The following is a 25951-nucleotide window of genomic DNA, read 5'->3' on the forward strand; positions in this document are numbered from 1 at the left end:
TGGCTGTTATTTGTTTTATAATATACCGTAATAAAATGCTTAAAATCACAGAACTGAGTAAAAAAAATGTTATGACAACAAAAATCTATTTGAAAATACATTTATACAAGGCACTCATGTGACAATGCAGTTAACAGTTCTACTGGTCCTCATACCTGGATTTGTCTAAAGGCAGTCAAACAACTACATACACATTTGGTCTTGGAGGAAGAAGAAGTAAAAACATTAAAACAAGTTGCAAAGCAGCCTAAAGAGTAAATCCACAGCAGATTGCAAATGGCCGTTCATTTACTGCCACTCATGAAACACACACTTGTGCTTCAACAGCTGATAAAGCACAGCAATATCAACACTTTCCTTTTAGCAGGTGTGGTATCTTTGGTACATTCTTGCTGTGTACTTCCAATTCCATTTTTTGTTTTTGTTTTTAACAAAGAAAAGGTTTCTCTCTACCTTGCTGACAGTTTTGTTTGTGGCTGCAAACATCCTCAGAGCTGATGCTGATGGTGGTGTCACTTCCTACTCCGTTTAGAAACAGACTAGTACACCCAAAAGACAAGATACCAGCTGGACTTAAATGTGGAGTCATTTACGAAATCCCATGCAAACTGCAATAAAACATACATAGGAGAAACCGGACGCCAACTCAACACACAAACAATAAAACATAGAAAGGAGTGTGAGAGAAACAAGTCAAAGACACACAAGAGCAGCAAAACAAGAAGCAGAAAGCACAATAAATAAATCAGCCGTAACAGATCACTGCACAGGAGAAAACCATATAATGGATTGGGTCAACACAAGGATCATAAACACCGAACAACAGAAATACAAAAGACTGATAAAGGAAGCCATAGAGATAAGGAGACGTGGATGTGGGACCATGAACAGAGACGATGGAGTTTACACATTGGATCGTGTATGGGACTGCAACATCAGAGAGGGGAGAGTGGGCAGCAGAGGACGACAACGTCCTCTGCTGCCAGCAGATACGGAGTAGGAAGTGACGCCACCATCAGCGTCAGCTCTGAAGATGTTTGCAGCCGCAAACAAAACTGTCAGCAAGGTAAAGAGAAACCTTATCTGTGTAAAAAAAAAGGTGTGGTATCTGCTGTGGCACATCTGCTCTGTGCAATCCAGTGTGAATAAACCCTTGAAGGCAAACAGTCAAGTTCATCTGACCAATAAAACTGGGAGAGAACATCAAAACCGACATCTGAAGTCAAACTCTAATCCCAACATTTAGCTAAACGAGATTTTGCAGATCACGTTTGAACAGATTTCTGTGTCGCTGCAGCATTTACGCATCATTTTCAGAGTCCCGACTCTGTCAGTGTCTGCACGTCTGTTGTCAGTTCTCAAACACAGGAATGTGTGCACCCACGCCGTCAGTGTGATGTGTGGGAGTGAGCCAGAGGAACACCCTCAGACTAACAGTAGCGCTGTGAGGGGGGCGAACTGCAGGGGGCTCCCGGAGTTCTCACTCCCACGTCACCAGCTGCTGTGGTTCTGAGTTCTGGATTTGGTGGCAGCAGCAGCACAGTGGCCATTAGTGCCATTTTCTCCCTTGGGGGGGTGGAGGGAAGTCTTAGGGCCTTCCGAGGCCGTCTCTGACTCATCCTCCGAGCTGCTCTCGATGTCACTACGGACATCATTACACACCTGGGAGGCAAAGCACAGAAAACAGTAAACAGAAACAAAGGCTAACCTTATATATTCAAAAAATAAAGAGCTTTTCATGTTTATCAGTGCAAATCTGACTATATTTTTTAATATTTCTTAACAAACAACACCTGCACAGATGTAAACAATCAGGGCTGAAAGGTTACAACGAAGCACAGAGGTGTTTGGTAATCTGACAGTTTCTACACATAATTTGCCACAGGGTGGTGGTGTCGGACAATCCCGTCACATTCCGAGCTAATCAGGAACAGTCAGACATACCTGACATTCATGACATGATTGCCACATCACTCAATATTTACAACTTTTCCTCTAACTGCAGACCATGGGTAGAGCTGAGTGCAGCAGCGGCCGTGTGGCTAAATCACACCTGCTGCTTTTAATCCCAAATGGAAACCAGAGGGGACAGATTAAACTTGGACTGTTACTGCAGCGGAAGTCAAGAGAAACTTACAGCCAAACACAGAGAGAAGAGGGGGGTGAAGTTGTCAAGGAGACAGAAGTTGCAGGGAAGCGAGTGAGTAGTGGAGGAAGGACTCAGTGGACAAAGACACAGAGAAAGATTCTCAGTCTGGAGGGAGAGGAAATGAACTGCATCTGCAGAAAGAATGAGACAGAGACAGTGGGGGGGGGGGGGGGGGGGGGGGCAAATCCATCACCAAAAGTAGAAATCAGCTGTACAGAGACACGCCTGAGGTGAACATTTGTCACCAGATCCCGACTACCTGAATGTTGCAGAATTTAGTAGATTGTACGATGTAGGCACTATAAACCACTGCGAAGAAAACACTGTTACCACCCCTGGTTTCATGCCTCTAGAAAAGTTGCTGTACTTAGTTTTGTTTTTATCTGAGTGTACAGCCCAGCTCTCAATATTCTTCAGCCTGCAGCCCAGGGGATTCAATTGGGCTTTGTTCCTGGTTCCACCGCCCATCACCTGGGGCCAGCTGGGAATCATCCAACAATCACCTGGGACCAGCTGCGACTCATCCAGAAATCAGCTGCTGGGTGGCATATAAGAGACTTCCTGATCTGCCTGCAGTTGGGGAGCAGCTGATGGTGTGCTGTTCCCCCCCCCCCCCCCCCCCCCCCCCCCCCCCCCCACTTGGTCAGCGTTGTTGGTACTATGTGCTGTTAAACTACTGTGAAGGATTACTAGTGAGATATTGTTGTTTAGAAGCTTGGTTAGACCTAAAGGTGGTTAGTGTAGAGTTAAAGCTCCTCTGGTTGGATTTAGGGATAGTAAATGCTATTGCCTCTTTCAGTTGAAGTCCTTCTGAGCCTGTGTTTTTTGTCTGGTATATTCACAGCTATGAGAGCTTTAAGTTAATATTGTGAATGCCCTGTTTGTTTGGTAAGGTTTGTCTCTGTTAGTATTTATCTGTATATTGTAAGTTTATTTATCTGCTGTTTTTCTTTATTAAATGCATATACTCCTCCCATTCCATCTGGTCACAGGTTAATGTTACCGCCTTACCTTCCTAGCATAGCCTGGACGTAACACACACACACACTGGCCTCAAATCAGCAGTACTGATCTCTAATGATGTAACAACAGTGAGTCGCCGCGGTCGGCTGCTCATCCTGGGCCAGGTTCTGTTGGAGGTTTCTTCCTGTTAAAAGGGAGTTTTCCTCTCCACTATCGCTACATGCTTGCTTAGTATGGAGATTGTTTAAAAGCCTCTGATGCAATCTGCTGGGCTTCTTATAAAGGAAACCTTTAACTTATTGGCATAACGAACTGAACTCAGTTGGAATGTTTACTTTGTGACGAACCTTGGGACGACTCTGGTGAATTGGCGCTACATAAATAAACTGAATTGAACTCTAGTGAGAAGTACAAAACCACTCGCCTCATAAAGAAACTAAAGGAGATGAGGTGTGCGGCTCAGGTTGTGTTAAACACAGTGAAGTGAAAATAACTGGTGATGCCCCAGGGAGGAGATTAATAGTTTTAATCACTTATGTTTATAAAAAGCACCAATGTTAGGCTTTAATCACCATCTACTGAACTTCTGTCTGTGGTTCCAGATCACAGAAATGATCAGACAAAAGCATAAACGGGGTATGTTCAGGGATCTCAAAATTAAATGTAATCCATTTTCAAAACTTTTTATGACATTGTAAAATATTTAAGACTTTATAGCAATGAACTAATTAACTATTAAATACTCATATTTTTAAATACTGCGTAAAGTCACATAGTACGGAAATGCAAGCAAACAGCTGGCATGAAAGAACAAAAAATTTACTTATTTTATTAGTTTATGTGAGTCTATTTTTGACAGACAAAACTTAATTTAAATACACATCAATACTATTCAAATGTAAGCCTTTACTAAGTTGATTTACTTTTTAACGGTCTTGATTTTTCTTCAATCCATTTTTCAGGCTTTAATACTTTTTAAGACCCCGCAGATACCCTGATAAAGTACTCACTGAAGTTTTTTGGTGTTAAATGCAACAAAATTATATTTATTGTAGCTTTGAAAAAATAAAAAATACCTCAATTGTCACATAAGAAAAGCTTGAATTTTTATCCTTTAAAGTGATTTTGTAAACTGATATTGTAAAATAGACATAATCGCATCAGAGCTATCTGAAAAGCCATATCTAAGTTTATTTTTCTTTTCGCACTTTCTGTCATTTTCTTGTAGTTTAATGACTCAAATGTTGGCGCTGGAGTAAAAAGAAAAACACAGAAATTTCACAATCTGATGTTGAACCATTTTTTTAAAACGTTGGCTCGAGAATTTTGGACAATTTCACCTTTAAGAGAACGTGGCGGCCATGGCAGTCTCAGATCAGCTAATTTAAGGTTCTGCAGGACTCGTGCTGAGTCACTGCGACTGTTAAAATGTAAACCTTATCCTACGAAGGTAAACATCCAGACAAAGGTTATCCTACAGGGATGTATTTCCTGGAGGTAGAGACAGGAACAGGTTTTACAGGCTCTCTTTTAGTTTTTGGATTATAGGAAGTCAGATTTAGGAAGTTAGACTTGTTCTAGTTCATGGAATAATTCAGACTAACAAAAACTACTTGGCAGAAGTGCATTTGTGTGGTTCCTGAAACTCCCAGAACACCAAAGCAAAAAACAAGAATTCGGTTGTGATTAGAAAGGTAAATCGGTCTCACCTTCCCTCGCAGCAAGGCTTTAAGAGCTATACGGAATATGAGGTACGACCAGAAGATGTGCAGCACTTGGAGGACTAGCAGTAGGATGTTGAAGAGCCACCAAGATGGAAACGGCCCGACGATGGCCCAGCTCTCAAACATAGTAGAGTTCAGGACCCTGGAGAAAAAACAATAAAACACATGAAAACAGACTTAGAGAAAATGTTACTTGAGTACTGTGAGTAACGAGTAACTGAGCATTAACGTTTGAATATGGCGTCTGTCAGGTTGTTTTTATCGACGTCCAAGCGCTCGGTCCGTGTGTTTTTAATTGATAAATGCGGTTCGTTTGTCTAGCATTTGCACCCAGCGGCATTTGAGCAGTGACATGAAATGCAGACTACGGTATCGGGTTTTAGTCGTACCCCAGATGTAACAAGATGGACGTCTACCAAAAGGTTCCACTGACAGTCCGCAGAATTTTTGCTCCAAAGTCTTGGGAATCACAGAAATACATTTTTGAGGAAAATTCAGCCAGATCTAGGAGCTCCTCCACATATGCACATTATTCCTCATTTCTTTCTAATTGTTCAAACGTGACCTCTAACCCTAACCTCAACCAGGAGAGGCCTGCGATGCTTTAGGTCTTCTGGTCTTCTTTAGAACATGTGTTGCTTTTTGAGATCCATCCATCATGTTTTCAGGCAGGTTCTACTGAAGAGGTTGCCTCAATCTAAAAGTCTGATGGTAATCGCACCTGGGTGTGGTTAGTAAACACGAACTCAGCTTTCCAAACGCTGTGGTTAATCACAGTCCCTGACCTCCTTGCTACTGTAAATCATGAATGACATATTTCACAGAGGGCCTGTTGGTTTGATTAGTTTTCCCCTCGTAATGAACAAAACCATTATTTGAAAAAAACTGCATTTTATAATAACCCGGGATATATTTGAATCTGTTGTTGAATGGAATCTGTTTATTGATCTGAAACATGTCTGTGGGACAGAAAACATTTGTAAGGGGTAAAAACATTTTATGCAGCACTGAATGTAACCAATTGAGTTTAATGTAAAGCGAGTCATTGATGAATTCACCCATCCCCTTAAATCCTACTAAGGGATAAAAGGTTGTCAACAGACCCACCTTCCCCTGCAAAGGTATGGATTTCAGTCCTCTTAGCTTCAGTAGCAACTCTAGCTATATCATTCATCCACAGCAAGACACTGAATATAGCTGCTCAGGTTACTTCTGCCAATGATAGGTTCCCTATTGTCTGTCTCTCAGGCGGCAGAGCTGCAACGTTCAGGTCTCTTTTGAGGAACAGTCTTTCTCTAAACGTTCCCTAACATCTAAAGGTCAGCACACACCTCAGAGGTCTGGACAGGAAATGGAAGATGGCTCAGTGATCTGACAACGCAACATACGTCCTGGGACATTAGCTTATCTGGTTTGCAAACTGGATGCAAACTGTTACATGACTGGGACATTGTGGTTTTCCTTTGACAGCCTTGTGTGATCTCGTAAAGGGAGGCTTTGTGAGTTTTGCATCAGTGTGTGTGCTGAAACAAACACCACAAATGAGTTGGATTAAAAAATAAAAGATGAGTATGTTCAGCTTCTAATCTGCTGCTCAGACATCATCAAACACAAATGAAAAATAAGACAAACAACTTTCAAAAAGCACATTTGTTTCAATTCTTGCCCAAAACACAAATTCTTAAAAAAACAGAGCAACATGATTTAGTTTAATGCACCGTAAGTGTCTCGTTTCCACTCACCACAATGGATATATAACAAGTCGTGTGATGAAGAAAACCACACTAAACACGATGAAGAGGAAGTCACACAGGCGCTGGTACTTGGCATAGTTGGCCATTTTGGCTGCCTGTTTAAAAACAAACCCCAGAATTCAAGATTATAATAAGATTGTAAAATGAAAGAGATGCAAAGTCATGCAAAAGTCATTATCCCTAATCTCAGCGGAGGATTACACTGTGTGATCTCTCTGAAAAGGATGATTGTTCGCTGTCGTTTCTGACCTCTAGCAGGAAATCAGAGGTATCGTGGACACACAGCACAAGGCTCCCCACTCGTGCCATGTTGTTGGCGTAGGAAAAGCTAACGAGGCCCACTGTTGCTAGGTGATGGATGAACATGACCAAGAAGTCCTGGAAGTTAACAAAAATAAGGAGAGAGATGGTCGGCGTTATGAAATAACTATTTTAGCATGTTTTAACCAGAAAAAGGCCTGAGTAGAAAAGACAATTGGTGTTTTGAAGACCTGATGAGAAAAAATTGTGACAGATATACGATTCATAACTTAAGAAGAAATCCCTTAAACATGTTGGGGCATGGTGGAGGAAGCTTAATGGTTTGGGGCTGCTCCAGAGCCTCGCGGAGAGGAAAATGTACAGCCATTAATCATCTCCAAAAATTAAACATAATCATCTGTTTTGAAAATCCACCATTTTCATCTGCTTATCTGGGTCAGGTCACAGGGGAGGCAGCCTAAAGTTAAAGTAAAAAAAGTTAAAAGTCCCACTAGTTGTCACACTGGTGTATGAAATTTGTTCTTTGCATTTGACCCATCTCCTTGGGGAGCAGTGAGCTGCAGACACAGGCTCAGGAATTATTTGGTGGTTTAACCCCCCAATTCAACCCCTTAATGGTGTGTGTCAAGCAGGGAGGCGCTGGGTCCCATTTTTAAAGTCTTTGGTATGACCCAACTTAAACAGAGAGGCCCACACTTCCCTCTCTCCAGCCACTTGGAGCTCCTCCAGGGGAATCCCAAGGTGTTCCAGACCAGCTGAGAGACATTGTCCCTCCAGCATGTCCTGGGTCTTCCTTTAGGTCTCCTCCAGGTTGGATGTACCTGGAAAACCTCCCAGGAGGCATCCTAACTAGATGCCTGAGCCACCTCAGCTGGCTCCTCTCAATGTGGAGGAGCAGCGAGTCTACTCCAAGCCCCTCCTGGATGACAGAGCTTCTCACCCTAGGGAGAGCCCAGACATCCTGCGGAGAAAACAAATTTTGGCAGCTTGTATCCATGATCTCATTCATTCAGTCACTACCCAAAGCTCGTGACCGTAGGTGAGGGTAGGAACGTAAATCGATCTGTAAATCGAGAGCTTTGCCTTTCAGCTCAGCTCTCTCTTCACCACAACAGACCGGTACAACACCTGCATCACTGCAGACACAGCACCAATCCACCTATCAATCTTTTGTCTGATGAAACCAACAGGGTCCCTTCACCTGCATTAAGCTGAGAGTCAATCCTTAGGACACCAAAATGGATCCGCTCAGCACCTTGGCTGTGTCTAGAAATCCTGTCCATAAAAGTTTTGAACAGACAAAAGGCAGCCTTGGCGGAGTCCACCTCTCAGTGGAAACAAGCCCAACTTACAGCCGGCAATGCTGACACCGGTCATACAAGGACCTAACAGCCGGTATCAAAGGGCCTGGTACCCCATACTCCCAAAGTACCCCAGGGTCCAGGGCCAGATTAACACTTTGTTGTACCCTGGGCAACAATATTAAAGGGCCCCATCATCACGACCCAAGGATCACCATACTATGGTCACATACAGAATATTTTACTGTAATATGCAGTAAATATACTCAATACTTGAATGCCTGACATCACATAACCCGCTCAGGGTAGCCTTTGACACACCTCGTGTGGACTGACCAATGAGGAGAGGGTCTTAACTTGAGGCCCTCTCTTCATTGGTCAGTCTGCATGAGACTGACTCTAAACTGACGTTCAAAGTCATAGGCAGCGAAGCGTCTCTGTGCAGCGCAAAAGCCCGGGTGGACAGTTTGTTTAATATAGGGTGATCATATTTCCATTTCCAAAAAAGAGGACAGGAAATCTGTGCCTATGACGTCACACTATGGCAACGCCACACAAACCATGCTGGGACCCATTTTTTTGTAAGAACTAAAATTAATATCAGATTCTGCCAATAAAAGGGCTCTAAAACAATTCATATGTAAATATTTAGCATATTTATTGCACAATCTCATTTTTCTGCTTTAGTGCTGCAACAAGGTTTTATTAATAATAAATTATTATACCTTTTGTTTTACTACAGCATCGGTACGCTTCCTGTGCACAGATTATTAAGGATGCTTGTTTCAGCTGTGAGATTAGACGATAGGATCAATGAAAACTAAGTTGTCACACACTCCATGGAAACTTTCAGAGAATCCACAAATAGTGGCTTTCAAATGGTTTTGTTACTTTTTGCAAGTTTAGAAAAGCAGCAGATGAGACAGCATGTCTGATAAGTTAGTTTTTCATCTGATAACATGTCAGTAATGTCTGAGGGACTTTTACAAACACTCTAACTAATACTCTTGGGCAGGGTATGAATTACACAGAGGCTTCTGGGGGGCCCAGTTATGGGGTGGGGGGTGTGCTGTATTGCCTTGGTCCCCAAAATGCCTTGAAACGGCCCTGGGTGTGTGACTGAGTTTTGAAGGTGATCTGAATGGTATCAGATGTATAAATATTACATGTGTGTAACCTACTGTTTTATAAAATATGTAGTGGAGATAAATCTACCTACATTTTACTTTTCAACACTTTGTTTTGTTTTTATTGAACTATTTCCTGTCCTGTCTGTATCTCATCTTCCTGCATCTCCTCTAAACTCACCAGAAAAGCTGCTGCCTGGATTCTTACTTTTTCACCTCATCAGTTACTTTTGAGCCGATCAAAGGGATCTCCTGACCGCAAAGCGGGGAGCGCGTTTCGATGCTGCGTCAGTGAGGTGAAATCACTGCAGCACAGGTGATGAGCTCTGCAGTGGCAGAGCGCTTCAGGCGCAAATAAGACAGAAAATAGAGAACATGTGCGGACATGAACGATCATGTGTTAATTATAGTTTTTTGGTTGCGCCACTTTGAGAATGGACCGTGCGCTGGACGCAGCAGCCCGGAGAGCACCAACGACGCTGAGTCCATAAATGATGTAAAATAGGTAGAAACGTTTTTTCCGGCTCTCCCTGGATGTGTAGGATATTCAGCCCCCTCATAATTCGATCCCTGCTCCTGGATGAAAAAACTGACATTTTCTTCAATACAGTTCTTTTGGTTGACATGGATCCCACCTGTCCAGGACGTGACTTTAATAGGGTTTCATGTTTGTTTAGTGAGCATCAGTTACATTTTTATAAGCATTGGTAAGGTCTTAAATATGATTCATACAACAGCAAGATATTAAAAAAGAAAAATTACACCATCAGTCAAAAAAGTTCTAATCTAACTTCATGTTAGTGTTTGAGTCACGCAGGAAGACTTGGCAGCAGAAGATACAGATAAAAGATTAAAAACAGAAATCCTTCCTGCAGGAGAAAAAACTCAAACAGAACCAGTGTTTTGAGACAACACCAAAGAAAAGAGTTGTATTTGACTGAAAAGAACTTTGATAATTTAAAAGACATTTATCAGGTTTTTGTGGTTCTGCAGCCTAATATTGTGGAAAGTCACACAGTTGTCCTCTTAACATCTTCTGACGATCGAACACAGAAAAGTACCAACGGATCAAAGACAAACTGCCGTTATCATCATATAATAACAAGCAGATTAAGATGATAATAAACCAGTCTGAAACAAGCAAGATCATATTCCACTATCTGCAGTGTAACATTATGTAAAGTGTGTGTTTGCCTCTAGTTCTGGAATTCTAGGGGATTTATGCAATTCTAACAGACCGAGGCCTGCTCCATCTTGCAATCACATGACAGCAAGTGCCCTCATGCAGAAAAAACACAAAGTATTCACAGCCAGAGCAGCATCAGCTGCACTCCGCCACAAAAAACAAAATAAACATGTGGCCTACTTTATTAATCAAAAGTAGGAGTCAGGCTGGCTCCTGATGCTCCGAGCCGCATCCATAACATTGAAAAACTTAGCATCACATGAACTCCCACTCAATCTCTGTCAGTGCCAAATGAGGAACAATAGACGTATTGACTAATGTTTAACAGGGTGTGTCCACGGTGGAGATCCACGGCAACAGACACCAAACTAGTGTTGGGCTCACCTTCCTTTTTATGTCGATGAACTGGGAAAACATAAGAGACCAGTAGAAGGCCAGCTCAATCACGTAGTAGTGATAAAGGCCTGAAGTCATGACCTGAGGAGACCAAGAGATGAGTTCAATCAGCAGCTTTGTTTGTTCTTCAGTGTGTCGAACACACACACAGAGGAAGGAGATCAAACATGTCAGAAGATTTATTTTTGTTTTTCCTTATTTGTTTGCTGCAGCTGATTTTTATTTCCCCACCAGGCACAGCTACTAGCTCTTGAAATATGAGAATCTTCTTTGGAAATATACGAAGCAGGGGGCTGGAGCAGTCAGGTAAGTGTTTTTATTAGATGCAAATAAAAAAGTAACGTTTTGACACCATGACAAAGACATACATTGTGCCGAAACGTTACTTTTTTTAAAAATTTGCATCTAATAAAAATACTTTCCTGAGTGCTCTAGGCCCCCTACTTCTTATATCTGATTCTCCATCAGCTGCAAAGTAAAGATTGATCTGTGAATTTTTCTGGCAGGAATTCTGATTTAAATTTCGAGTCACCATGTTCTTTAAATCAAGCTTGAGCTGTAGGGGTGCAACGGTACGCTAAAATCGTATTCGGTTCTGTTCTGCGTTTTGAAGAGCTCAGTTCGATTAAATTGCGGTATATTATTATTATATTTATTTAATCTAAAGCGGCTCCTATAATGAGCAGAACCAGGTGTCATCATAGGCTGCTGATCTAGGGCGAGGTCTATGATTATTTCACAGGTTATTTGTGCAGCTACGAGTGTCACACTCATACAGACAAGTGTTGTGTTTGACTGTTGATGCTCCGTGTTTTTATTTCTGCAGCGAGCCTTAAAAACTCCCCTCACACTTCCCAGTTTCTTCTTTAAAACTCGTATTTAAATAACAAGCTTCCTCCGCGCCGTATGTTTCGTTGTAGGATGAAAACTTTACATCAATTGTCCCGGGGGAAAAGATCAGTTGACATGTTTGTTTACATTTTTGCCGTTGCATGCTGGCAGAGTGTGAGAGAAGGGAGGGAGAGGCGACGCTCCGTTCAGCATCTCTACAGGCTCCAGTAGCAGCGACAGCCAGCTGGTTTGATCTGCTCTGAAAGGCGTTGATCAAAATTTGCAGATCACATTTTTAAACGGAGATCAGGCACGTGCAGCCATCGTGCGTCACTCAATACAGCGTCCGTGCGGAAACTCGCCTAGGAACATTTATCCGCTGCACTTAAATCAGGCAAATAAAAATTCCTTATTTAATGGAGAAAATAAACCAAAACGGTACGCAAGTGGACCGAACCGAACCGATTCAACACCCCCCCATGAACTGTTACACCCCCATTCAGCACAATATTCACCGTGTTCAGTAGAACTTATAAACATGATCATCATTTGATATTTTTCTGGGCAGCCTGAATGAATGTTAATAATGTTGACTGTAGCAGTGCCACCAAATAAATAAATAAATACACAGAAAAATGACCAAATGCACTTTTATGTGAGGCTGAGGCCTTCACTGGAGCAAGCAGGAGGGCAGCTTCTGCCGTCAGCTCATCTGCTACCTGTCAATCAAAAGGACACGCCCCTAATTATTCATCATTTTAAGATTTAATTAAATCTAAAGTGATGAGTTACAAAATAATGCAACCCCCTCAGAGTTGTCATTACAGTAAACTTGACCTTTTAAACCTGAAACAGTTTTTCGTACCAGGTTGTAAACATGTTTATCTCTGCTGTGAAGTTGGCATTTTTACATGGAAGTCAATGGGGACTTGGTCCTTTCTGGATCCATCCCCTAGTGGATGAAGGGGGAACTACAGTTTTTGTCACTTCCATTCTAGCTTCAGTTACTACAAGCGGAGTTTGCCCCTTGGTTGAAAAGGATTAGGAGAAGAGAAAAACTTTAAAATCTGAGCTTTCATGCACCAGATTAATTAGATTAAATTGCCAGTAAAATGAGGATGAATCACAAACAAATTAAGACACTTTGAGACTAAACTGAGGCGAGGATATTTGCAGAACATTCACAAAAATTTGTAGTTTTTTTACATAAGTAAAACTGTCCTAAGAACCACTTCAGTGCGAGTCTAACTAAATAAATATAAAATGTATGCTTCCATCAAGTTGCTAACAACTGCTGCCAGCAGTGGGAATCCGGCACAAATGTGTTTTATTTAAATTTGTACAATTTTTGCACGGTACAGAAAATATTTAGTACAGTGTTAGTCATTTTCCAACAACAAAAACAATCAGAAACACTAGTGGCAATGACTTTTATCTTAAATCCAACCAATGAAAAAAAATAATAATAAAAACAAAATCTAACACAATACATACTAATGGAGATGTGAACAGTGATTTGTTTGCATTTTACCTTATCAAATTACATTTTTATGGCACATTTGTATGAATTTAAATAGAAATGGGATTCATATAAACAGGTTTCTCCTGTCACACGCTGCTGTTTATTCAAGCGAAAGGTGTGACAGAATAAGGTCAATAGTGACTTCCTTTGTGCACGTGGTTTTGTTTATTTGGTGCACATGCAAAAAGTAATACAAATCCAGTTTAATCCCTCACAGCAAGTAGAGTGCATGTGTCACACTTTGCTGGTCTTGTTAGCTGCAAAAGCGTTTTACAGACACGTGTATTCGTGAACAGTCCTGGTCTATAAACTGAGTGTGTTTCTTTATTTTGATGCTCATCATATTGACATGGGAAGCCCCTGCCTCCACATCCCATAAACAACTACACACTGAAAATGTTGGTTTAGGATTTACTTCTTGAGGGTGGAGCAGCATCTCATAAGGAGTGTGCAAAAGATTAATGCATTTGAGAGCTGCAACCTACCTGATAGGGGTAACCGTACCAACAGTGACGCGTATCCCATAGCCAAGGGGACTAGAAGATAAAAAGGTGCATTGAAGCCTACTGATGATATCATGATGACAAAATCAGCGATGAGTGGATGTCCTCACCTGCCACAGAAACTGGAGCCCATAAATAAATATGCCCAAATAAAAAGTAAATCTCCACCTAGAGATAAAAAAGAAGGAATGACTGGTTTCACATAAAGTTAATAAAAAATGTTTCCAACAAAAAAGCCTGCAGATGAAACCTACATGCTCTCGCAGAACTTAGTGTGTGTGCCGGGTTTATCCTGGTTCCTGCGGTGTCTGAACCATCGCTGGACTTTCCGCACATCCCAGTCCAGCTGCTTGGACAGGCCATCCAGATGGCGAGTGTCTGGGTTCTATAACAAGACAAAATGTTATGTAATAATTATTTTACTACATAAAAACTGTTGAAATTTAGCTTCCAACTTGGAAACCAGGATTTTCTTTACCAGTCAGCAGTCTGATGTACATGCTGTACATCAGACTGTTCTAAATATTTGACACAATTGCTGTTTTAAAGCAGGACAGGAGGACGTGGCGCTAACCGTTGTGATTGAAGTAAACACCTTCTCCAGCACGGCATTTGGCTGGGCTCTTCTTCCAACGCCTGCCTGGATGTGGAGACGTCGAGCGCAGGCACTGGCAATAAATCTGTGACAGGAGACAGAAAAGGACAGTCACTCTACGTTCCCACAGGACCAAAAACAACTTCAACTTATTCAACCGGGAAAAGTAGCTTTCAGTTGAAAAAAATATTACAATGAGATAAACTTTCCTTTCAGATTTGGGAAATGGTCATTTTAGAATTTTATAAGTTCATAAGTTCAGCCCCAGATTGGTTTCTGCTAAAAACTATTTGAGGTTTTGGTGTAAATGAGGTGATACGAGAAAAGATAACATTGAGCCATTCCTGTTCTGTCCCCAGGCTTTCACAATGTAAGAGATTATGTCAGGAGAATGTTTGCCTCTCTTTGCCTTTAGAAGTTCTTGATAAAACTGTACACACCAGTCTGATTCATCTAACAAAAAACCTCTGAACTTAGCCTAACAAGTGGTCTACAAATTCCATTTTAAAAACACATTGTGCAAGTTATACTTTCTGTCAATTCTGAAGTTGCAGAAACAGCTGAGACAAAAACCTAAAGTCTGATTATGTTGGACTTTAGCATGAGTTTGATACTGATTCTTTCAAATTTGCGATTCTAAGAAATAGCGTTGGGCATCGTTTGATTTTGAACATTCCGATTCCAATTCCAATTCCTTGTTTCGATTCCGATTCTTTCAAGACATGACAAGCTTTACATGAGCCAGATAACCACAGGTCCTACTTGATGAAATAATCTTAACTTCAACATGAATTTTAATTCTATGAACAATAACATCACCTTCATTTAGACAGAAACGTGTTTTGGAGAAAAAAAGAAAAAGACACAAGCGAAACATAGTAGTTCCCGCTGCTTCTTCGGGAAACAGCGCCCAAAAATAAAGAAAGAAAAAAAACTTGGGATCGTGTAGGCGTGGCGGTGGTATTTCAGCCGTGGCGGGGGGTGGGGGGGGGGGTGGGTGGGGGGGGTACTCGGTGCTGCACACAGACAGCTGGTGTCATCAGCTCTGAAAAGCGTTGATCACAATTTGCAGATCACGTTTATTTTCCACGGAGATCGGCCGCGGATTCCTCTTCCGGTCGGCATTCTAGGAATCGAAACTAGGAATCGAAATAAAAAACTTTGAACGATTCCAGGAAAAACTAACTGTTGGAACCGGTGTCGGTACAGGATCTGCTCGGGTGCAGGATCGGCTCGGGGTCCTTCGACTGCCGATGACATCAAAGTAGTTGATTGGCTGAACATGAAGCTTACGGAAGTTACGTTATCACGTTATGATTTTGATTGGTCAGAACAAAATTGCGGTTGTAGTCCTAGTGGTTGTAGACCTGTAGTCCAAAAATCAACACTTTTTGGAGAAAATATGTTTGAATTTCTAAAGGAAATGTAAAACATAAGCAAATGATAGACGGTGACCCTCAAAAGCTCTTGATGTTGATGAAATGGGGCAAAATAAAATATAAGAACTTTATTGAAAGACACAAAGCAATATTTTGAGTCAAAGAATGTATTTAGATAACAACTAAGGAAATATACAGACGAACTCGACATTAATACAAACAGATATGGCTTCACATTTAAGAACTGTTTTATTTTTTGTCAGTCCGATGTTGGTTTTATGCAGTTTCACATTCTTTACAAAACAAAGATCATATGGTGTTTTATTAACAAATTACAATTATAAAGAAAACATTTAGGTGTTAACAAACAAGAATTTATTAACAAAACTGCTGATGTCTTTCCAAAACGTATGTGTGAAAGCCGAGCAGATTTGCAGTAATGTGACGTCATCGGCAGTCGAAGGACCCCGAGCCGATCCTGTACCGACACCGGTTCCAATTGATGCTCCATGCCCAACCCTACTAAGAAAAACATATCATGTATAAAAATTGTGTCTTTTTTTATTGTGCAATCATTTTTATTCCGTTGTCCTATGAGCCAGAAAAATTCCAGCGCCATCCAAACTGATCAAGACATAGTAATCCAATGTAAAGAAGTTCCACTCTAAGGAGCTCATTGGGGGTCAGATAGGGAAATCATTTCAAAGTAAAAGAAATTCATTCCCTCAGTTTGGTCATTTATGCACACGGACTTATAGTTTGCTACGGCTAGGGCTGCACAATATATCGAAAAATTATCGTCATCACGATAACAGGACGTGCGATAGGCCCAATGAGAGAAGTTGCTGTTGCATTCAAGTGATGTAAACTATTATTTAAATGACCCGCACTTGTATAGCGCCTCTCAGAGTAAGGACTCCAAAGCGCTTTACACTACAGTGTATCATTCATCCATTCACACACACATTCACACACTGGTGGTGATGAGCTACGATGTAGCCACAGCTGCCCTGGGGCGCACTGACAGAGGCGAGGCTGCCAAGCACTGGCGCCACCGGACCCTCCGACCACCACCAGCAGGCAACGTGGGTTAAGTGTCTTGCCCAAGGACACAACAGCAGAATTCTCTGTCCAGAGCCGGGATCGAACCTACAACCTTCTGATTACTGGACAACCCGCTCAACCTGTTGAGCTACTGCTGTCCCACATTTAAACTTATTTTCTGACTTTTTTATTTATTCTAAAAACCCTGGTAAGGGATGTTTTTCTGTATTTGGAGCGTCAGAAAAAGTTTTATGGTGGAGGTGATGTTTTAAAGTCACTGAGAAACTGCACGCATGCAGTTTGTTGTTTAGCTGCTAATACAGAAGCAGGTGCAGCTGCATATTTTTGCAATAAAAATGTTATGTTGTAATGGAATTCATGCATTAGTTTTTGTTTGCTTTAAACCCAGAGCAGACGTCACACGCCAGACGACATCAACACTGCATACTTTAGTATTTGTTAATTTATCGTGAGTAATATCGATATCGCAATATTAAGTACTGTTATCGAATATCGCAGGTTTTCCTAATATCATGCAGCCCTACCATGCACACTTTTTTTAAGTGTTCCTTTGTTTTAGTAATCTGTTCACGTGGATTTGTAATCCATTCCCTCCCTTTAGTAGAGCATGAGCAGATTCATAATTTCTTTGCTCATTTTAGTAATCCACGAGCATAGATTCATAATCCATTCCCTTGGTTTAGTAAACTGTGTGTACAGATTTGTGATCCCTTGCCGTGCCAAGGTAGTTCAATAAATTTCCTTTATAACATTCTCATCTTACAAACTATGAACTGTAAAATCTTAAAGTTCCAACATAAACAGAGACAATTCTGCGAAGAAGCTGGACTGGACAGATCAGTTTCACATCACGGTGTTAAACATTACCCAGGGCAATCCAAATTTCATTCTTCTGCATGCAGAGCATAAAAAAATGACCAGCAAAATCAGCCTGCAGCTATCTGCGTTTGGCTCTTCGATAGCCTTAAATCTGGTATTGGATATCCAGCAATCTCTTTCTGTTAAATAGTTACTCAATCACACACTGGGGTTAAAAGATGAGCTGTTATAGGACAAAGTAAGGCAACAGAATTAATAGAAGAGGATGAATCAACATCCCACACAAGCCAGAGCCTGCAGTACTAATAGTCAGACAGCAGCAGGAGAGGGATGAATGATTTGTAAGCAAATCTATTTTTGTCAAACATCAAAACATCCCTGTTTCTTCTCCGATACTGGCCTCTCCAACATACACAAAGCCTGTGTAACCAAAAGATGGGCTTGGTGTGGTCTGTTTACATGGACACTTGTGGTCCTGACACCCTTAAAGAGAAGAACACAACCCTGATACTGGAAAACCTCCCAGTACCACGACTAAGGAGCACGTTCGTCTCTATTCACAGCACAGAACTGGATTTAACTGAAGCCTTCATGAATGCAATTATGAGGCAGACTTTCAGAAAAAAATAATCTCATGTTTCTCAGACATGTGCCAAGAGAAAGCACAAGGGAAGGGTTTTAGGCATGCCGTCAACATTTTTTTTTCACTGCTCACTTCCTTAAAAGGAGAGAGTACCTGTTGGTTTATGAGGAAGCACAACAGACAGCGTCCCTACCTATAATGTCACAAACATCTCAGTCCGTAGTCTGTTAAACACATGACACGGCTTACTGGAGCATGCACACACACAGCAGCTCACTTGCTCACATCTACCAAGGCAGTGTCGGCAGAAAAAGCAACAACTATGATCAAACAAGACTGAACTGGCTGGGAAGAAGTGGGCGGGAGCCTGGGTGGACAACAACTATCTTGCTTGTCAAAGAGAAGAACTGCCTGCACATAAATAAAGAATCATGCAGACATATTTGATTTAAAATTATTGTCCAACACTTCTAAAGAAGCGCTCCTTTTGCTGACGATTGCAAAAATCATGAAGATGTTTCATAGCAATCGGATAAGTAAAGGCACTGCAAAAACAAAGGCATGAAAACTGTGTCACCTTCTGGTGAAACCTGTTCTGTCTCTTCCCTACTTGTTTTTACACACCATCACCACTGCTGGTTTATAAATGGAACAGCACTGACCCCCCCACCCCCACCCCCCACCCCCCATGCATACTTAAAAACACAACAGTACCCACCTGAACAAGCGCCCACAGCTCCAGTCTTTCTACCTGAACATTACTTCATCGTCCCAGTTCTCTAAAGATATGATAGAGTATATAACAAGCAGAAGTAACTTCTAGGTATTTTAATACATTTCTAAAAAGAACAACTGCTGGTTAAATATTTAAAACAGTAAAAGTCACAACTAACAATAAAGGCAGTACAATGAGTCAGTTAAAAAAGTTAAAATTTCACTTTAAGGAGTGTTGACCGCAATAAAACTCATGTTATCAGTGAATGTTGTCGTTGATGTTCAAAGGTGAAAATCTAAGACGGGAGTCACTGTTGTCTCTGTGTGGCCCTGTGGTGGACAGCAGACCTTTTCCAGATGTACCTCACATCTCAAAGTACTAAATACAGAACACAGATGGATGGTTTAGGTTTTCAGCGTGCTTCAAACTAGAGATCAACCGCTATTGATTTTCTATTGCCAATACAGATACCAATACGTAGAGGTTATGGTCAGCCGATGGCCGATAAGTGCTGCCAATTTTTTTTCATGATCCATAACTAGAAGTTTTCCATCTTTTCTGCATGCAAAAATGTCACTAATAACAACAGTTGATGCACCAAATTTCTGAAGCTGAATCAGTTTTTGAACACTGAATTTATCAAACAGATCTTATTTTTGTGCACTGCTATGTTGGTAAAATCAGACACCTAACTAGTTAGTCAAACAAAGTATTACCTAGTACTAAATATTCAAAACTGGTAAAATATACATTTTATTTTACATTGGCCGATGCGATATATAAAAAATGGTAAATATCATCTCGATGTTTCGGTTGGGCAATATCGGTCTACCCCTACTTGAAATTCCTAAAAGGAAGTTCTGGACCCATGCCCTGAAAATCATGTCTGCATGACATTAGCTGCATTGTGTCAAGCAGCACGGAAAACGGGTGGGAACTCAAGCTTTGGCATGATGCATTCCTGTGATTAATAAATGAATGAGGCTGTCTCATGTCTCTGCTGTGACCAAGAGTAATTGCTCTCTGATAACAACATGCTCTCCTTGAGGACAGCTTCCTTCAGACTACGGGGGCTGGAAGCGGTGGCACCTGAGACAGGTAGGTCAGAGCCAGGTGCATCTCACTGAACACCTCCCTATCTCTCCTTTGACGCCTGCAATATCTGATTGGTTCTTACTTACCACCACTTAATCACGTCATGATTAAAGTGTCATATCGCTCTCTGTGCTGCCCCTGTGGCGGTCATGTTGGTAGATACCGATCTGAAGCAGTAACATTAAAGGTGCAGTAGGACATGGTACTTTGGAGCTTTTTTGTCATATTGCTCAAAATGCTCTTCCCATGCCAATGGCAAGAAATAAAGCATACTAAAGTGTTTTGTGGTTATTTAAGTGTGGCAGATTAGGAATTATGGCAGAAAAAGTTGCAGCAACAGGTTGAAGACATAAAAATGAACAAACATGGTGGCTTAAGGGGTAAAAGGGGACTGGACATTTAAATTTTGTATTTTCAGAAAGTAGCTTGCTTGAATGGCAAGTAAACAACTCCTACTTCATCTTTGCTAACCTGATGACTGTCAGTCAGCCAGAATCATGGGAAACTTGACTAATAGTTTGACAGGCTATCTTTAGAACAGAGCTGTGCTTCCTGATATAGGCATGTGTTTGTTGGCACACACGGTGTGTTTAAAACACAGATATTTAGTAAGTAAGTAAATTTTATTTATATAGCACTCATCATAGAAAGAGAATCACAAAATGCTTTACAGGGTCTAACAAAACTAAACACATCATAAAGTAATAAAATCATAAAGATCATAAATAAATAAAAATAAGGAAAACAAAGTCATGATATTATTAAATGATCACAAATATCATAAAACAAATGAAATATGACTATAAATTTGAGTTAAAAAGAAAAAAAGATTTAAGTTAAAGCAACTCTACATAAGAGGGCCTTCAGATGTTTTTTAAAGGTTATCACACTGTCAATATGATGTAATAATGAAGGAAGTTCATTCTAAAGTCAAGGTGCAACAGCCTGGAAAGAGCGATCACCTTGACTTTTATATCTGGTCTTTGGAACTTCTAAAAGGTTCTGGTTTCTGGACCTGAGGGCTCAGGTTGGAACATAAGGCTTTAACAATTCAGTAGTATAGGGAGGACTTTGACCATTTAGAGCCCTAAAAGTTCTTGTCATGATTCTAAAATTAATTTTAAAGATAATGGGTAACCAGTGCAGAGATGTCAGAATAGGAGTGATGTGAGCAATTCTGTTTGCTCCTGCAATTAGGAGCTTCTCTGCAGAGTTCTGGAACAACTGAAGGCGGTCAAGGGCTTTTTGTTAAAGTGACAAGTGTGTATTTTTCCTGGCGATGGGGGCAGAGATACATACAGTAAATCATTGCAAGCAGTATTTTTGTGTTGGAGTAAAAGCTTACCAAAGGCATGCCCATTAAGGTCAAAAAGCCCTGGGGAGTGCAAACTTTAGCAAAATAACAAACACATCAGACTCCTGTTCATCACTGGCAACAAGTGAAGAGGTAAATGTGTAAAACAATAACGTTTAAGAATGACGAAAGTTTTGTAACCGTTTATTACAAATCAGTAAATGTGTTTTGTCCTCATGGGCTCCCGTAGCAGAAAACATGGCATCTAAAATGGCGTCGCCTAGAGACATAGACAATGTATTTTAGACCTGATTTTTATAATTATACATTAAGAAGCCACCAATATTTTTCAACAACTGGGTATCATTCCATTCATTTTCAACAACATTTTGATGGATACTTCCAGAAATTAATGGTAAAAACTACACATTGTCTCTTTAAAACATGTGAAAATTGTGTTACAGTATTCTAGATGGGAGGTGATAAAGGCAGGGTTGACCATTTCAAGTTCATGTTTCAACACCAACCTTCACAGTTTGGAGATATTTCTTAAGTGATAAAAACTGTTTTGGACCAATGTTTGTGAGTGGCTTCAAGAGACATTGATTGGTCGAAAACAACACCCAAATTGCTCAAGTTTGATTTGACAGCACAAGATAAATGACCAAGTTGTTGACTAATCAAGGGAACCATGCTCTCAGGGGCAATGATCAGACATTCAGACTTTTCAGAGTTTAACTAAAGGAAGTTTTCTTCTAGCCTAGTTCATTAAAATGCACACAATTTCCATCTTGCTGCCAAGTCTCAGTGAGAAATAAATATTCCAACTTTTCTCTGATGAAAAGCTAATTTAAAACAAAGCATTTGTTTGAAATTAGTGTTCCTTCTATCAACTGTCCCTCGGCATTCTTCAAATATCAAAAAATGCCCGTACTTCCGACTTTGTCTTCTTTGAGGGATAATAAATGTCCTGAGCACTGCCGTCTCCTCCTTGGGCCATTATTTCAGCTTTAGCTTCAAGAAAGTTTTGGTTGTAAACAACAAAGCGCGCATGTGCCGCAGGCAACTTCAGCAGATGCTACGGTGGCTGGTAAGGGTCACCGTGCCTACACCGCAGCCACGGTAATCCACCGAGATAATTTTTTTTAAACAAGACGGTTATTATTATTGTCAACTTTTTACCGGGGTTTACCGCTACACCGGTTACCGTGACAACCCTACTCTGAAGAAGTGTTCATTTTAACTCTGAGTGTTAATTCTGAACTTTCAAATTTGCTGTGTGGTAATGCAACCAACTTGTTTTATCATAAAGTAATGGCCTCAGATGGCCAGGGCTGCACTTCAAATATATTTTTGACAATTTTCATATAGTTTTTAATAATTATTGATATCAATCAATATGATATATTTTTTTAATCGATAAGCCTTTTTTCTATGTCATCCAGCCCTACCAAGGACACATCAACATAGGTGGGAAACAGCCTGGATGAAACCACCAACCAATCAATTGAAAATAAAAAGTTTATCTGACTCAGCTGCCCTGGATATCAGATCTTTTGTTCACTCTTCCTTTTTTCATCTGAGGAACACTGCTAAGCTGATTCCCATTCTGAATTTAAAGTTGTTATGCACACCTTCATTTGTTCATGTTTGGACTACTGCAAGTCTAAATGATTCAAGTTGATGCCAAAGCCATTTCAAACAAGCTGTTGCCACCACAGTGGCTTCCTGCCTACCAAAATAATAGAGCGTTGTGATTGGCAAGACTCAAAACTATTCAGGGCTGCTGAGGCTCCAATGGAGCATGGTTATATGTTATGTTATAGTAATGCAAAATCAACACAGTACTACAAACAATTATTTGCCCCTAATAGCGATGGGTACCGAATTCGGTACTTTTTAAGGTACCGACCGAATTCCATAGTACCGACTGAGCACCGATTCACGTCATTTGAAACGGTGCCTCGTTTCGGTACCCGTCCTTCATAACGAGAACTTGCCTAGACAGCTGCGCATGCGCAAGAGCGTTATGTCGTCGTCGCTGCGAGCCAGTTGTAAACAGAGCAGCATGGTAGAAAGAACGCACGCTAAAGCTTGGGCCCACTTCACTAAATGTGATGGGTAACTGGGTGATGATGAAACCAGCGACAGACAACGATCTAAGTGAGACATCTTCATCTTAATCTGCTCCGGTAGGTCACAAAGGACTGTAAAGCTAAGTGTGCTGCTCGTTTTTTATGGGGGTGTTTTTAGCAGGGAGGTTAGTTTTATTGGTAGAAGAAGAAGAAGAAGAAGAAAATATCATTTCTATAGCGCCTCTCAAGATAAAAATCCCGAGGCGCTTGTTGGTGCAGGGTATTTGTGTGTGTGTTAATAATGAACCGCTATTGTGAACCAGTGTCTGGTGGTTATTTGACGGTTCTGACAAGGACAAGATTTCTGTCCATAGCCAACCTGCAGTATAATTACTACATATATATATATATATATATATATATATATATATATATATATATATATATATATATATATATATATATAAAGAAAGGCTTGCAAACGGCAAAAATGCAGGAAACCAATGTGTTTGGGATAAATAAATATGCAGGTGGTCCAGTGTACAAATCTACATCCTGATCATGCGTAAATGATGTGCAATTACACAGAAACTGTAAATTGTTACATATGTGGTATAACTTGCAACAATTTAGAACAGTCAAGCATAAACTCATGAACAAAATCTGATGCACTGATGCTGAGGATATCTGCCAGAAAATCACTTTCACTTCTAAATAAGGTTAATGCTTAGTATATTTGAAGCATTTGTTCGTTTTTAAAACAGAAAAGTTACAAAAAGTGAATCTGAACAAGTGTGTAGTGTTTTATGTTGGTGTTTGGCATGAAGGAAAGTGAGAATCTTGAATTTAAACCCAGTGGAAAGCACTGGTCCTCCTATAGCTCGCTACTCCATCCTCTACGGAGGAGGAACGAATAGGAAGAAAGGAACGTTGATGGGTTCTCTATTTTCAACAATAGCCCACGTTGGCGGTAAATACGAACCTTTCGAACAGTATCCTTACAGCAAAAATCCCCACAGCAAGCGGCAGAGCAGCCAACAAGTGTCCAGCTTTGGGATACTCCACCCCGGGTGCTGGGTCGGCCAGATCCGCCCAGGTTACGTTGTGTGGCAGCCAAAACCTCTCGTTCCAGAACCAGGCTGAAAGAGCAGCCATGTTTTACCGCCGTCCTGGTGCCCGGGTAGTCGGAGCAACGTGGTTTATTAAAAAAAGGCTCCGTTAAACTTGTATAGCCGTATCTTCCTCCCTTATGTCACTTGTTTGATGACTTGCTACACTCAACTTTACCGCACCAAAGTGAAGTTTAACGGAGCAGAACTCTACTTCCGTTTTGGCTTTTCAAAATAAAATGTTGTTCTTTTGATTTCAAAACAATTAGTTTTCAATCAAATCCCTATTTTTGAGTTTCTTCTTCATATTTCTAAGACATCTGCGATGTGTAGTTTATCTTGTTGACAACTGAGCTCAATGGAAAATTATTTTTCAAACTGGGCTTTTAAGTTTTATTTTGAAGCGAGCATAACACTGTTTCCGGTTATTTTGGGAGCATTTGATTGGTCTTGGATGCCGCCCTTAGATGATGACTGGAATTGAGGAAGTGAGGCGAGCCCCTCCCCGCTGAAGGGATGGGTGAAGCACATGCATGCATGTCATTCATCTCAGCTCAGCTCATTTCAGTTTAATTCCTGGAGTCGGGCTGTTGTCACATTTTAGACTGCATCCGCTTTAATAAGCTTTCAGAGGTTCACCACCACTCATCATAACGTTATTTTTAAAAAGATATGTGAAGAGAAGGAAGGAAAGAAATGATGGGGACGAGTTTATCGATGTGATTGCACACCCAAGTGCTCAAAAAGTGTATTGCAACTAGATTGTTACATGTTATTCAACCTCTTGATTTACACAACATATTTTCATTTCACCCCTCTCACAGTTTTAAAATGATCCATCAAACTGTGGTTTTAATGCAAATCGGCATCAATCCATCTGCTTGTGTTGTCATGTTGGAATGAGGCAGCTGCATTTCTGTCTGCTCTAATTATAGATGGACATTTGCCGCTTTTGGAGCGTGTTATTAGATATCTCATAGGGCATTTGGCTCAATAACTATTCAAAAGATCTCGGTAAATTAATGTGAATTTAACAAGTGAAAAAATCACACTATATACTAGTCAAAAACTTAATACATTTGTTTAAAAAACACACTTTAAACTAATCAGAGCTTATCAGCTGGGGTGATTTGATAAATCAGCACACTTGAAGGGCAGGGTGTGTGAAGTTTGAGTTCAGAGCCAGAGAGGGGAAGAAACACTTTTTTTCCAGTTTAGTGAAGAGATAAAAGTAGAACATTTTATTTGAATGATTATTAAACTATTATGACCGGACAAACTTATGGAATGAATAATAATAATAAATCATAATCAGTGCAGAGATTCCCCTCTGAAGGCTGACACAGGTCATGCTCTTAAAGAAAGGCTGATCTCAACGCTGAGGAAAATGGTAAAGGTGAAGAGTTTAGAATGGCAGCGCGGCTGAACGCAGGTCAGATTACATTCAGTCGCCTTTCCAGTGTGCACAATTTAGTGGGTCATGCAGGCACCAGCAAATGAGACAT

At 40.7% G+C, this 25951-nt stretch overlaps 1 protein-coding gene across 2 annotated transcripts; it reads right to left on the reverse strand.

The window, feature by feature from the left end:
• Positions 1-84: 84 nt before the first annotated feature.
• On the reverse strand, positions 85-24641 carry cers5 (ceramide synthase 5). 2 transcript variants are annotated; one of them, XR_008566078.2, is made up of 11 exons: positions 24320-24641; positions 14292-14397; positions 13972-14102; positions 13828-13885; positions 13700-13750; positions 10850-10942; positions 6840-6968; positions 6579-6685; positions 4822-4978; positions 2138-2280; positions 1542-1662 (listed from the first exon to the last, which is right to left on the reverse strand). XR_008566078.2 is itself a non-coding variant. In XM_015959232.3 (10 exons), exons 1-10 carry the CDS (start codon positions 24490-24492, stop codon positions 1492-1494), a joined length of 1176 nt encoding a protein of 391 aa, XP_015814718.1. In that variant the 5' UTR covers positions 24493-24641; the 3' UTR covers positions 85-1491. The 2 variants fall into 2 exon arrangements, 1 of the variants encoding a protein (XP_015814718.1); XM_015959232.3 differs by lacking the exon at positions 2138-2280 and having other exon boundaries at positions 85-1662.
• Positions 24642-25951: the final 1310 nt, after the last annotated feature.

The sequence above is a fragment of the Nothobranchius furzeri genome, chromosome 3, assembly GCF_043380555.1.
Source record: "Nothobranchius furzeri strain GRZ-AD chromosome 3, NfurGRZ-RIMD1, whole genome shotgun sequence".
Lineage (NCBI taxonomy): Eukaryota > Metazoa > Chordata > Actinopteri > Cyprinodontiformes > Nothobranchiidae > Nothobranchius > Nothobranchius furzeri.